This window comes from Prunus dulcis, chromosome 4 (assembly GCF_902201215.1).
Source record: "Prunus dulcis chromosome 4, ALMONDv2, whole genome shotgun sequence".
In the NCBI taxonomy this organism is placed as follows: domain Eukaryota; kingdom Viridiplantae; phylum Streptophyta; class Magnoliopsida; order Rosales; family Rosaceae; genus Prunus; species Prunus dulcis.
In genome coordinates, this window is record NC_047653.1 from 16658069 (window position 1) to 16672570 (window position 14502).

The window sequence follows — 14502 nt, forward strand, 5'->3', positions numbered from 1 at the left end:
AAATTTCGATTAATTCAATATTCTAAAAAGTGAATTATTGATCTAACAGATACAATTGCGTTTGCATTCAACACAACATAGAAAAATCCATAACTATTAATCCATACCCTAACGCGTGAAGCTGTCGATGTTCATTTTGGTCCGTTCCATTGAAATTTGGAGACGGTAGAAAATAAATTTGATTTTAGTTGAACCGCAGCCACCCACATACAAAAAAGAGAGAAGATTGTACCAACTAGAAGTGGGATCGGCATTCATCACAAACTTTTGCATGCCCGGGATTATAGTTTATTTGTTCCAATCATGTCATGTGTTAAAAGGGAACCACCCCCGCCAACAAAACTTTAAAACATAGTTGGCCCCCCCCTCCCATCCACGTCATTATTAATGAAGTCATAGAGAAGAAAGAAACACAGCTAAGTTATTCTCATTTTCCTGTTGTTTTTCTAACGCTATTCTACTTGAATCTAATTTAAATTACAGGAGGAGACTTGAACTCATGTATAGGGTGATGAGCATATCTACTTTAACCAACTTAGCTAAATTCTAATATGTCATTTCCCTATTGTTTTAGTTTAGTTTAGAGCACCTTTTTCTTCTAAAGCAAAAATAGCTTGCAAGTTGAGTTGAGAGTCCTAACGAACCTTAACTGACACCAACTTCCTTTTGGGGGCGGAAGTCAGATGGTTTTGGTGATCTATTTTCAACCAAATTCATGCGATTGCCCTTTTTCCATATGCAAGCCAACCACTCATTGCAACCCCCCAACCACAAATCTTAGTATTTGGAATCATTGTTCCGATGGCTGTGGACCCCAAGCCGGTAATCAAATGATTCAGCTAGCGCATTCTACAGCGCATGACTATTGAGAAATTATTGCATCTCTTATTTCCCCCATTTTAAAGATGAGAAATTAAGAACATGGAGGATAAAAGTATTTTGTTTTAAATTAATTTAAATTAGGGAAAGAGGAATTTGAACTCGGGTACATAGCTGGGAGCACATTCACTCTAGCCAATTTGACTAAACCCATATATATACATTCCCAATTTAGCTAAGCTCAAAATATACAAATTCAAATTTACATAATGCTACTCGAGGGAAAAATAAGTTTACATCCATGCAAAATGTAGATATGATTATACATTCCCAAATTCACATGATCTCTAGTCACATATTCTATGAGTGGAGAAATATACATTGTAACGTCTTGTAATTTGAAGGACTGAAATTGCAACATCTTCATTTCCTCTCGCTTGAACTCTCGATTGATCCGCTTCTTAAATTGAATCGATTGATAAACAATATATTTTTCAGTGAGTTTGTATTACCATTGTTTTATTCTAATATATCCGTACCACAACACATGTATATTTATTAATATTATAGTATATAGTGTAAAATTTGTCACATCGGATAATAATTGAGATGTATGATGTCCTAGTAGCTAATAGCTATGATCAAAAAGCAACGGGTAAAGGTAGAGATATGCGATGATTCTTTAGCATAGGACGCGTGACAGGGGATCCCAATCTCCTCATCAAACGGACTTCGCGTGTCACTGAAACCACTGCATAAAGCCATCGCAGACACTCGGGATTCTCTATCTCTCTCCAATTACATACTAAATACAACACAGAGAGAGACGCAGAAGAGAGAGAGAGGCAGAGACCGAAGAAGATAAGCCCTTTTCTTCAAACAGAAGCGGAAGAAGTGCTTCTGAGGAGAAAAGCCAGCAATGTTGGTTCTTTGATCCCTCACTTTCATCCTTATGGAATCAATCTTCTTCATCTTCTGATTATATATCTTTGTTTTACTTGCTCTGATCCGTTCAGACTTTCTCTCTCATTTTCCGTCGTATTTTCTCTGCTTGTGGAGTTTCTTTTTCTATTTTGTTTGGTTGATTTGGTGTTATTAGAGAGCGCTTCGAGATCAATGCCGTATAATTAGGTAGATTTGGCGGACTCTGTTTGCGTTTGGTTGCGGAGAAAGTTGAAAGGAAAGGAAAGGAAAGGAAAGGAAATGAGAGGAATTTTTGTTTTGTTTTGGATCAAATGATTAATGATTTTCTTTCTAAAGTTGTTTCTATTTCCTAGTGATGAATTTCTTTCTAGTTCAGACCATTATATTTTCTCTCCAGCTAATCCAAAAACTAAAACAATCTGGCTGGAATTTGCATTTTAAGTTTAATTGTAGTGATAATGATGCTGTGGTTTCAACAGCGATTCGTATTCTTATTATCAGTTTTTTTTTTAAATTTGAATTTTTTTCTCCTTTTGTGTTTGGTTGAACGGAAACTATTCCATTAGAGAGTTGATCAGAAGGAAAATTTTAGGCGAAATTCATTGTGGAGGCTTCCTGAATAAATATAAGAAAATTTGGAAATGAGTTTCCTTTAATAACTAATTGAAATTGATCCTTCCCTTAAATAGAAGAAGTGGAGATGAATAATTTTAGAAAACTGCTTAGATCTACCAATGCCAGTTGAATTATGAAATTATCGGAAACTATATGAATCTGGAAGCATTTTGATTTCCTTTTTTCGTCCATCTTCCATCCTAAAACTCATGATTTATTTTCTCTGTGTATGAATTTGATTGTTGATGAGTTCTTGAATTTTCTCTAAGATGAAATTTTGATCCTTGGTTTTGATTTGCAGGAATTTCTAGATGTGCAAAAGTGATTGCACTTTTTGGCCTGAGTTTTGTTATATGATATTGGGTGCTAGAATTTGTCGAAGGATCAGGTTTGCATCTGCCAATTAGTTTTGTTTGTTGACCTTATGGTCTCTTCACCCTGTAAATACTCATTTCTTGTCTTTGTGCCCTTTAGATTGCTCGTCTGTCTTGTAGCTGAAAATGAGTTGGAACCCACACATGGAAGTTCATTACACCTACACCGGCTGTCCTTATAACACGGCGGGTAGCTTTATGGAGTATTTTGAAGGTCTTACCTATGAACATGTGAACTTTATTTTTTCAGGCGATTCACATGCTCAGGTACTTTCCACTAAATATCAGCATAAAGGTTTCTTTCAACTTTCCATAGATGCTGATTCATTTAATGAGTCTTTACATGCATTAAATGGAAACCAGGCTCAAAATATACTAATGTGTAGTATGAATCAATAGTATTATTCCTTGTCTTTTATCCTGTTTCCAAAATGTAGGATCACTCATACGTAATGAGTTCTTGTTTAAGTTTCTACTATCGATAATGCAAATATTTGAACCTTGGATTGTTTGTCTGTATTGTATCTATCAGTGTACATTTCTTTCAATTTCTTGCTTGCAGTGGAAATCACTGCAGATTTTACATCTTGTTCCATGTACAATAAGATTTTTCCTTCTTATGTGTGTAGGAGAGTGCTTACCCAACAATGAATACAAATTATTACAAGTTTGGGTTATCTGAACCTGGGAATACTTCATATTATGATCTTGGTTTTGGTCATGCTTATGAGTTGAATGATCCTGACCCAAGAGGTGGTGAACAAAGAAGGCTTTTGCAGAGCTCTTCAACAACGACTAATGAACAAAATGTGGCAGTGAATTCAGAATGGGAAGGAAATGCAAACACTTCTACGCGCAACAACCCCATAGAATGTAAGTTCTAAGTGTTTTCCTTTTTTTTTTTGGGTGGCGATAGGTATCATGATTATGCTCTGGTTTTCTCTTTTCTGGGTCCTATATTAGAGGCCCTGAAGACTGGAAAAATGTTATTTAGAGAATAAAACAATGAATTAGTGACTATTATGTTCATTGGTGATGAAGTTTCCAAAGGTAAGATAGTCGTAGAGCATTCTCTAGTTGTTCTTCTTTTTATGGATGGATTAAAACATTATAGGGCCTGCAGGGACCAGTAACATAGATGATATAGAGGCCTAGTGGTGACTTATAGAGTTAGTTGACATATATTTTTCCTCTTGAAAAGAAGAAGTTAATGATTAGGTGTTTGATTGTTAAAAAGTTTGTTATTTTGCATAATGGTTTCATTCCAGTTCCAAGGATTATTACTTCATACATAGGCGTCAAATTCATGGACGTAGGTTTTTGGCAACCACCTTTTCTGAATTTTAATGATAGGACCCACTGTTATAATGTTTACTCGTCCTTGGTTTGTTTCCTCTTGGAGTTTTCTAATAATACATTTTACTTATACAAAAGCTTTTATATTGTTTTACTTGCTCTTTTTCATTTCATATTCTTTTGAATTCAAACTTTCTGCTGTTTAGAGCTACTTGATCTCTCCATGTGGCCACCATGGTTCACCCTGTTAATTAAAAATTTAAAACCATTGTGTGATGAAACCTAAAAGTACAACTTCAAAATACATGGCCGGCTAAATGAGCCCTTATAGGTAACATGGACTGTATGTATTAAACTCCACGGATGTAACCTTGTGACAGTGTATCGTAAACTTAAAATCTTTGAAGGACTGTGTACTTGCATGTGTCTTCTGAGTTTGACTAAAAGTGATGTTAATTTTGTTTTCTCCTCTATTTTGATCCTTTTTGGCTCCTAATGTCGTTTGGTGTTAATTCTGTTCCCACTCATTTACTTTACACTTGATATTTGCCTATTTTTCCAACAATTGAAGTATCATATTTTACATTTCAGGCCCACGGAGAAATCAAAATTCCCAGGATTATCAGGTATTTAGCTTCTCCATGATTTCGGTGTAGAACAAGTTGAATGCTTTTAAGTGTTGAAATATCTCTATCTAGATATACGATACAATTAGGCTTCTGTTCACGTTTACATATATGCACTACATGTGCACACAGGCACCTATATTGGGGGCTGAGTAGAATTGATTGCCTTAACATAAATGGAAGCTTTAGATGATTAAGTCATCACAGCCTAGGCAGGCCTTTTCCTGATTTCCATTTATAATTTTTCTTCCTAAAATATCCTAACCATAGATTTTGTACCTGGAATTTTTTCTGTAGATAATTACGACATTCAAACTCTTTGTGTGAGAAATATAATGATTTGAATATATTGAAAGTTGAAGCATTTTCTTACTTGCAGGTTATTTGGCAAGACAACATTGATCCTGATAGCATGACTTACGAGGTTTGCTACTAGTTTTATACTTTCTCCTCCTCAGAATTTGGATAATACATTTCTATTATCATTAAGTAATCTGCCTTATCTATTGAAAAGTTTTGACTTTTCTCTAGATTATTTATTCATTAGGATGTTATGCTAACAGAAAGGATATTTTAGCAGTTCATACTGAATTTTTTTTCTTGATGGTGTAGATTTACTTCATTGGTAGGAAGGTTACTTGTGCTCTAAAAAGTTCATTTCATGACTCTTTTTGTAATTTCAGTTCGTTCTCAATGATGTGATTCTTGCAAATTTGTTAGACTTTGGTTCTTTTCTTTTTTATCTCTCAACTGCACAATGTCTGCCTGTTACTGGGCACTGGGCATACCTTGAATTCATACTTTGTTGTCATTAGTTTAAGTGGATTTTTTTTTTTTTTTTTGTTTTTTGTTTTTTGCTTCCCTGAAATGCTACATTCCTTGCATAATAGTGTAGAATATTATATTCCTAGCTAGTCTCATCAGCCTCATCAGCTTTTACTGATGGATATGATTTTTGGTTCTGGCCATAGAGTTGTATTCTTGGTGGGGATCTGACTCCATAATTGTTAGTGAGTGAATCTCTGAAACATAACCATGTTCTCTAGTTTAAGCTGTTGTATGTCTTTAACACCTTGTGTCGTATGGAAACATCTAGTACTTGTTAAAAACATTTATTTGGTTCCTTATATTTTTGCGTTTTTACATATATTTTGAATAAATATTACTGACAATGTTTTTCATGTTCAGGAATTACTTGAGTTAGGTGAGGCAGTTGGAACTCAAAGTCGAGGTCTTTCTCAAGATCAGCTTTCTTTGCTTCCAATCTCGAAGTACAAATGCAGCTTTTTCTCGAGAAAGAAATCACGAGATGAGAGGTACTCTCTCTCTCTCTCTCTCTCTCTCTCTCTCTCTCTCTCTCTCCAACAGCCCCTCAAATCAAAATTGGAAATCTAAAATCCTACTTTATGGAATTGCTTATGGTTTATTATAGCACCAGACAGTTTAATATTTACTAATGTTTGCAAGAATAACATTTTCCCTTGTTCTACTTTTTTTTTTCTTTCAATTTATCTGAAAACAGTAAGAAAAGAAAATTGGTTTTTCTTGATTGCTTTTGTATGGGATTCTGGAGAGATATAGAACACTAATTTATCGGAGAATGAAGGTACCCTTTTGCACAAGGCTGTTTGACCAAAATGTTTCTACGATAGAATGATGACATAAATGTAGCAAATAGGGCATTATAAGCAAGGTAGCTCACTGTCAAGCATAAAGGTAACAACTTGATTTTCTGCTGCATCATGCTTCAGTGGCTCACTGTCTAGGACAATTATGTCGTTTGCTGTCTGTGATAGAAATATATGTCCAACATGTTCGATAGAAATATATGTCCAACATGGTCATTCACTGGGATAGATACTGTTCGGTGTATGAGGTGAGAAAGTTTGTAATCCTGTATGAGGACCTATTATTTAAGGTACTGGCTACTAGTCACTAACAAAGTCTTTGGGCCTTATGCTGCAAGACTAAATTATAATGTGTAGTTATATTGCACTTTTCTTGTCACTTCAATTTTATGTCTCATAGAACTCATATCTGCATCTAATGAAAAATTAAATATATATGTCAAGAAGCTTATCATCCATCCAACCTTAGATGGGATTAGATTGGTTTGGATTGAAAAATCTACAAAGAGACCGGTATAAGTATCGGATTGGATTTAGTTTTGCTAAAGTTTTTAATGGTTAGGGCTTCATCTTGGTAAGTGATTTATATAATTAGCTCCCATCCCATATTAGAAGTTTTCAGGATCTGTCTGTGCCTACTACATGGTGCCTTCCAATGGTACTGAGTATTTATCTCCACAACCAAGGACAGAGTTCAAATTACCCCTCCCACTATGTGCTCTTTTGTAACAAAATACTAATTTTTTTTATTTTATTTTTTTTTCCCGTCGTTAACTTGTATTCCCTTGTTGGACGTAGATGTGTGATTTGCCAGATGGAATATAAACGAGGGGACCGACGGATTACTCTACCGTGCAAACACCTCTATCATGCTGGTTGTGGGACCAGATGGCTTAGCATCAACAAGGTAAGCTGTTCTGGTTTTTTTACGATATGAATATGTTGGTGTTTTGAATCTGTTGGATTAAGTTTAGCTGATAGTATTTGATTTTTCAGGCTTGCCCAATATGTTACACTGAGGTGTTTGCTGATGCGTCAAAGTGCGAGAAATAATCCTGATGAGCTTAAAAAAGACGAGAGCCTTCAGAGTCGATGATTTTTCTTCTTCAAACGTGGCGGTTATACAGAGATGTTTGCTTCATTTTTCCACGTTATTTGTAGAAGCATTGTGTTAGCTGTTATAAGAAAAATGAAAATATTACGAAGTGAAGAATTCAGATAAGTAGATGATGTGTCGTGGATTTGTGAGGTGCATGGTGTTGTTGTCTTAGGATTATTATGCTTTGTTTGTTATATCATATAGGGCCCTATTTTTTGTTTTCACAAAAGGCTCCTAAATTCCAGGATCGTTCCCATCACGATTCACAAGTCAACATGGATAATAAGTGCAAAATATAAACATGAAAAATAACACTCTTTGGCTATAATCATATCAAACTCGCAATCATTTGCATCAAACACCTGCCAAAAAAATGAACGACTTTACTACTCCTGAATTTTTCTATGAACATCGGTTTATACATAACTAAACAAAATAAACTTTTTGGGTCTGTTGAAGAAAAATGTAAACCTCCTAACATAATTTCATCATCACCGCTTAAATAATGGAGTTTTATTTATTTTGATTGCAATTACAAATCATGTGTCTCTTAATCACATGATGGGATCGAAAATTTGATTGCGATTGCGTCTATTGAGATGTTCGCCTACATATCCTTGTTGGGATCAAACCGATGTAGTTCCAAGTTTGGAAATTAATGGGTAAATATGACCCACTAATTTAGAATTTGTGTTTGAGAGATTTAATTTAATCATGAACACATGCATTTGTATCCATGCATGATTTGGAGGATTTAAGATTAATGGGCTATTGTGGTTGACAAACCCGTTAATCCATATTGATGCTCCTTTCGTATCTTTTGAGAGTGAGCTTGATGCTCAGTGCATGACCAATTATTTATTTGGATTGGAGTCACCATCACAACATGGTTGAGTCACTTGGCACTCTTTTCTAAATAGTTTCTTTGCCACAATGATTGATTCCCACATTTCTTAGTGGGGCTTTTGACGTGGTTTTGTACCACTTGGGCTTTCACTTGACAATTTGGAAACTAATACACATTTTTGGATTTAAGCTCATTAATTCATAATTTGTGAATTTGAGACTTTGCACCACTCAACCAATTGAATTTTCAATGGACAAGTTCATTGGGCTTGGAACTTGCACTTGATAGCCCAACATATTGTAATGGGAATAGCCCAGGACTCTATGTCTTGGGCACTAGGCCTTATTGCATGGACGAACCCATGAAGCCCATAGTCCCTTATTGACTCAGCTTTGAATTTTGGTGGAACTATATTTATTGCAAATGGACATTAATATGGCTCCTTCTGTATAATTAATACTAGTTCAATTTCATTTTTAGTCACTTTATAATTGAATTTCACCAAGTTCTCCTGCTCAAGTTTAACTTTCAAGTGCTTTAGCTTTGAAGAACCAAGTATATGGTAAATGTTCTTCGTTGTTTTTGCTACATGGTGGGATGGATAAAGCAGTTGGTATATTTTCATCTTTTGTGCAGTGGTCAACATGGGTTTGTGGTTGCAATTACGGGCATAGAAAACATTGGGAAGGGGCTAATTCGCGATGGGACAGGGTTTGTCACATTCCCTGTGAAGTACCAGTGTGTTGTTTTTAGACCATTCAAAGGAGAGATCTTAGAAGTTGTTGTTACTGTGGTGAACAAGGTATGCTTTCCTCTTTTACCTATCAAGGTGATGGCATCAATATTCTTTGTTTTTTCAAGCACTTGTGTTCTTTATGCTAACTGTGGAAAATATGTAATGGCATCTGAATTCTCATAGATGGGTTTTTTTGCTGAGGCTGGTCCTGTTCAAATCTTTGTTTCAAACCATGTAAGTATCAACCCTTGTTGATTCTGAGCAATGATAAGCTTTTATCCATATCTTGTTAGAAAATTTTGTCTTGTATGAAGTCATAAGCTTTGGCAAGGACTAAGGTGGGTTGCATTGTTGCTATTGTGTGTGTTTCTCTTTGCCTTCTATTTTCCCCACATCCTTCAAAAGAACCATTTCTACTCAACTTTTTTAATAAAGTGCCACCTCTAAAGAATCATATACTTTTGGCCCTGACATGGAGGTGGCCGGGGATAGAGATGGGCCGGTCTTCGCAGTGGCTGTGCCATTGACCGGCTCAAGTTTTCCGACCATGTTTCCTTTGAGAATTGAGGAAGAGGAGGAAAATGAGTTATGGATTTGGGGGTTTTACTTTCAGAGTTTGGGATTTGTCATTTGGATTGGGTCTATAAGAGTATGCTAAGACTGAGACTAAGACACCACTCCAATAAGCAGACACTAGACAGGGAAATGTAGACACTGATATGCTGCTTTTCAATTTCATGCCTTGCTAGCTAGCTTTCTTTTTTCCAATTTTAATTGAAGCAAAATAATATCCCTTCCCTTTTTATTAGAGAAAATATAACCCCTCTCTGTTTTAATTAATTTATGACATATTTACTAAGCTAGAGGGGATTGTTCCTAATTTTTGCTGTGTCTACTAAAATCATGAGGATTGAAACTATTTTGAAGTAAAAAAAATCTATATAAAATTCATAATCAAATACTTCGGAAACCATACACATTCATTATCTCAGCATTTTATAAAATTATGGTTGTGCCCAATGTGAAACTAGGAAATTAGAAAAAACCTTAAAATCAAAAGGCCAGGCTATAGTGCGGGGTAAGTTATAAGAGGGTGTCTGTGCGGGGTTCCCTTAAGAGACGTCCGATCGGTCAAACAATATACTTTTGGCATTCTCTTTATGCTACAACCGAGTTGTAGTTACTTAGGGGTGGCAATTTTCGATACGACCCGTTACACGACTCGAAACTTGCACGAAAAAAACACGACACGAACCCGCACGATTAAAAAATGGGTCATTTTTGAGTCAACCCGCCATTGACCCGTTTATAAACGAGTGGATTTTGGGTCAACCAACCAACCCGCTAAAATACATGTTTAACCCGTTTATTAAATGGGTCGTGTCGCGAGTCGTGTCAACCCATGTAATATCTGTCAACCCGCTAAAAAATGAAAAAAAATTAACACTCTAACACGCACACAATGAGTTTTGAACCCTTACCACTTTCATTCTTCTCTAACACCTTATCCATCTTGCTACACAACTTTGTGAATATAAGCTACACAATTTGATATTTATAATGTTTCTACAAGCTGTTTTTTTAAAAAAGTAGAATTTCCCATGTCTTATTTATTTATTTATTTTTCTTTTATTTTTTCTTTAACATTTCAATTGCGACTGGACACATTTTTTTTTTCTCAAAATTCTTTTATTTTTCAACTTTAAGAAAGAATGGAGAAAAAATGAATTTATCCCTTGCTCCTTCTTCAAACCAAAAAACAACACATGAAAATGTTGTGTTTCCACACTCCAATTTTCACACCAGTTCCACCTCTGTGCAAGTTGCAAATATGCACAATGAAATTCCAGCAACTATGAACATGCTTACACATACATGTATACATAAGAATTATACACATGCCTATATATACTAAAGGTTTAATATATACATATATGTGCACATGTATAAGAATATATGTCACTTTAAGATTATGTATTTTTGACTATACTATATAACAAAAATGCATATATGTGCTTGTTACCTATGAATCAAGATAGGAGTATATGTGTGCTTGTCTAGAGCAAGACTAACACGTTTTTTTTTTAAGAATGAACAAATATACATACCACAAATTATTTTTCCATTAAATTGTCATTAGCTAATACCACGTGAAATACTTTCATTTGGTTTTAGATGTACATATATATCTTTTTTTTTTTTTTGTTACAATGTATATGTATACATAAAACATAAAATATTTCCCAAGTTATATTTACATAAACCAAGATTAAACATACATTTAATTATATCAAACAGAAACTATCTCTCCCTATATAAATTAAACATGCATATAATTATAAGTAATGGTGCTATCTACTATACGAATGTTTCCTTTAAAATTTTCATAATTTTTTTTAAAAAATATGAAATAAGATTTAATGAATAAAAGTTACATAAAAAAAATCATAAACTACTATTTATATAACATTTCTAACAAAAATAGAAAATAAAAAAGATTTAATATGCCAGCAGCCCAATTACTTTTATACCAGCCCATTTCGTAGCAGCCCAAATGCCAAAACCCAACCCTAACCTAATCCCCTAAACCCACCCAAATCACATCTCTCTTTTTCTCCCCGTTTCTCTCTCCCTCCGAAGTTCTCTGGTTCTCACTCTTATTCAATAGTTGAAAATTTTCTGCCTTCTTGTTTACACTGTGGGTTTTGGTCCAAAAAAGCCCACCCTCCCTCTCGATCTGTCCTGCAACCGGTCCCTCTTTTTTTCTCTCTCTCTCTCTCTCATTCTCTCTCAGCTGAGCAACAGTCGGCGATTGCCACTGCCTCCCTGACGCTGTCAAAGAAGATGTTCTTCCATATAGTGTTGGAAAGAAACATGCAGCTTCATCCTCGTCACTTTGGCCGCAATCTCCGTGAAAATCTCGTGGCCAAGCTCATGAAAGATGTTGAAGGCACTTGCAGGTTCCCCCTCCTCCTCCTCCTCCTCCTCTTATTCTTCTTATTAAATACAATATAACCCTTGCGATTTTCTTTTGCTTTTTTTTTTTTTTGGTTGCCTTGTAGCCCTGCGAAATTTAAATCCGAGGAAAGCTTAAACCTTTCGATTCTCTTTCTTCTTTTCACTTTATTTGCTACATGCTTATTTAGGAACGGAAACCCTTATCTGTTCGATTATGCTCTAAACTTGGGTAAACAAAAACAAACCGAAAACTGAATCTTGTCAGTCCTTATGTAGACGCAGTAACGTTAAATACATTGAAGTTTGACCCGATATTAATTTATAGATAAATCCCAGATCACATTGAGTTTGTTGAGGGGGGACTCTCAGCACTGGTTCTTGTTCAGTTTTGTCTTTGTGAAAGCTCGGACCTTGGCCAATATAAGCTCCAGTACGGCATGTATTTTGCATTAGTATGGCTCCTTTTGTATAATTAATACTAGTCCAATTCCATTTTTAGTCACTTTATAATTGAATTTCACCAAGTTCTCCTGCTCAAGTTTAACTTTCAAGTGCTATAGCTTTGAAAAACCAAGTATATGGTAAATGTTCTTCGCTGTTTTTGCTACATGGTGGGATGGATAAAGCAGTTGGTATATTTTCATCTTTTGTGCAGTGGTCAACATGGGTTTGTGGTTGCAATTACGGGCATAGAAAACATTGGGAAGGGGCTGATTCGCGATGGGACAGGGTTTGTCTCATTCCCTGTGAAGTACCAGTGTGTTGTTTTTAGACCATTCAAAGGAGAGATCTTAGAAGCTGTTGTTACTATGGTGAACAAGGTATGCTTTCCTCATTTACCTATCAAGGTGACGGCATCAATATTCTTACTTTGTTTTTTCAAGCAGTTGTATTCTTTATACTAAATGCGGAAAATATGTAATGGCATCTGAATTCTTATAGATGGGATTTTTTGCTGAGGCTGGTCCTGTTCAAATCTTTGTTTCAAACCATGTAAGTATCTGCCATTGTTTATTCTGAGCAGTGATAAGCTTTTATCCATATCTTGTTAGCAAATTTTGTATTGTATGAAGTTATAAGCTTTGGCAAGGACTAAGGTGGGTTGCATTGTTGCTATTGTGTGTGTTTCTCTTTGCCTTCTATTTTCCCCCCTTCCTTCAAAAGATTTCTACTCAACTTTTTTAATAAAGTGCCACCTCTAAAGAATCATATACTTTTGGCCTTTAGGTTAGTAAATGTTGCATCTTTCTTTATAAGATAGTCATTATTTTGTCTTTTGCTAACATAGTCAATGTTATATCCTAATTGTATATAAGAAGTAGTCTACTAGTCATATATATGAGAAAATTTCTATGTAAGTTGAAGTTCAATGAGAGTTATACTTTTTCAACTTCTTTAACTTATACTATAGGTTACTGGTTTTTGGAGTTTGAAGTGCTCCTCTCTTGTACCTTCTGAGTCATGGATTCAAATATCATATCATAATGGTTATATCTTACATATGGAGTATATGTTAACGTCTTCATCTTGTGTTGTAGTTGATACCGGATGATATGGAGTTCCAATCTGGAGATATGCCAAATTATACAACATCAGATGGATCAGTATGCTTCAGTTTCACCTGATTCTCTAAAGAGTAGTTGTTTCTTTTCTAGCTTAGTTTATACGGTTAAATTGATCTTTTGTTATTTTGTAGGTTAAGATTCAGAAAGATAGCGAAGTTCGGTTAAAGATAATTGGAACCCGAGTAGATGCTACAGAAATTGTATGCAGTTACTCTGTTTTCTTTTCACTTAGTGATTCTTTAATTTGGCTTTGTTGTTTCCATTTTCCTTGTGCTGTCCATGTGATTTTGGAAAAGGGAGTAAAGTCATCCAAGGAATGGTCCTTTTAATTGTTCCTTGATTAATCAGTGCCATGTTTTAAATTTTCAACACTAAATCAAACTGAATGGTGGAGTGATGGGATGATCATATCCTGGATTTCCATGAATCTCTTACTTGTTTGATCCTGGTTAGCTGCCATAGTCAGTTTTTGACACACTTGGTCTCTTAGAACTGCCTGACAAAAGGCTCTTTTGTACAAAAGGCAATCCAGTTTTTGCCATAGTCAGTTTTTGACAAAAGGCAATTTGGATTCATTTTGTTTGCTTCTGATACTAGTTCTCCCTCTGTTTTGCAGTTCTGCATTGGTACAATAAAGGATGATTTCTTGGGTGTGATAAACGATCCTGCGACTGCTTAGTGAAGTTGGGAGTTCTGCACGCATGATGGGCTTTTGCCTGTTTGCCTGTTTGCCTGTTTGCCTTGTGGTTCTGTTGAATAGCTCAGTAGCGTGGATTTTTTGTTTTTAACTGGGGAAGCTTTTACACATGCTTGTAATCCTATCCTACATTTCCATGAGTGTAATATAATAATTCTGTCCTTATATTTTCATCTTATTTCTCCTCACAACATTCTTATCTCATTTGTACGTTTCTTTTTTTGTTGGTCTGATATGTGTTCTAAAGGATGAACTATGACAGAAGATATAAGTTATCAACTTATTTGTTAAATGTGTAATCTTGGTGGGCTTCGTGTT

The 14502-nt window shown here is 35.2% G+C and overlaps 2 protein-coding genes across 2 annotated transcripts; both read left to right on the top strand.

Annotated features, from left to right (window-relative positions):
* Window positions 1-1463: 1463 nt before the first annotated feature.
* On the top strand, window positions 1464-7610 carry LOC117626737 (E3 ubiquitin-protein ligase BIG BROTHER-like). Its single transcript, XM_034358556.1, has 9 exons — window positions 1464-1740; window positions 2660-2746; window positions 2833-2999; window positions 3362-3605; window positions 4620-4654; window positions 5034-5078; window positions 5843-5970; window positions 7081-7189; window positions 7279-7610. The coding sequence occupies exons 3-9, from the start codon at window positions 2859-2861 to the stop codon at window positions 7333-7335; spliced, it is 759 nt and encodes a 252-aa protein (XP_034214447.1). The 5' UTR covers window positions 1464-1740; window positions 2660-2746; window positions 2833-2858; the 3' UTR covers window positions 7336-7610.
* A 3975-nt stretch (window positions 7611-11585) lies between these two features.
* LOC117624690 (DNA-directed RNA polymerase II subunit RPB7) lies at window positions 11586-14476 on the top strand. The gene is made up of 6 exons (XM_034356094.1): window positions 11586-11924; window positions 12578-12743; window positions 12865-12915; window positions 13461-13526; window positions 13619-13687; window positions 14104-14476. Exons 1-6 carry the CDS (start codon window positions 11809-11811, stop codon window positions 14164-14166), a joined length of 531 nt encoding a protein of 176 aa, XP_034211985.1. The 5' UTR covers window positions 11586-11808; the 3' UTR covers window positions 14167-14476.
* Window positions 14477-14502: the final 26 nt, after the last annotated feature.

Excerpts from the sequence above, each read along its gene's own strand:
- LOC117626737 (XM_034358556.1), top strand. The coding sequence starts at position 2,859 with ATGAGTTGGAACCCACACATGGAAGTTCATTACACCTACACCGGCTGT. Across the intron at positions 5,971-7,080 it reads AAGAAATCACGAGATGAGAG|ATGTGTGATTTGCCAGATGG; the intron begins GTACTCTCTCTC and ends TGTTGGACGTAG. Across the intron at positions 7,190-7,278 it reads GATGGCTTAGCATCAACAAG|GCTTGCCCAATATGTTACAC; the intron begins GTAAGCTGTTCT and ends TTGATTTTTCAG.
- LOC117624690 (XM_034356094.1), top strand. The coding sequence starts at position 11,809 with ATGTTCTTCCATATAGTGTTGGAAAGAAACATGCAGCTTCATCCTCGT. Across the intron at positions 13,527-13,618 it reads ATACAACATCAGATGGATCA|GTTAAGATTCAGAAAGATAG; the intron begins GTATGCTTCAGT and ends GTTATTTTGTAG. Across the intron at positions 13,688-14,103 it reads GAGTAGATGCTACAGAAATT|TTCTGCATTGGTACAATAAA; the intron begins GTATGCAGTTAC and ends TCTGTTTTGCAG.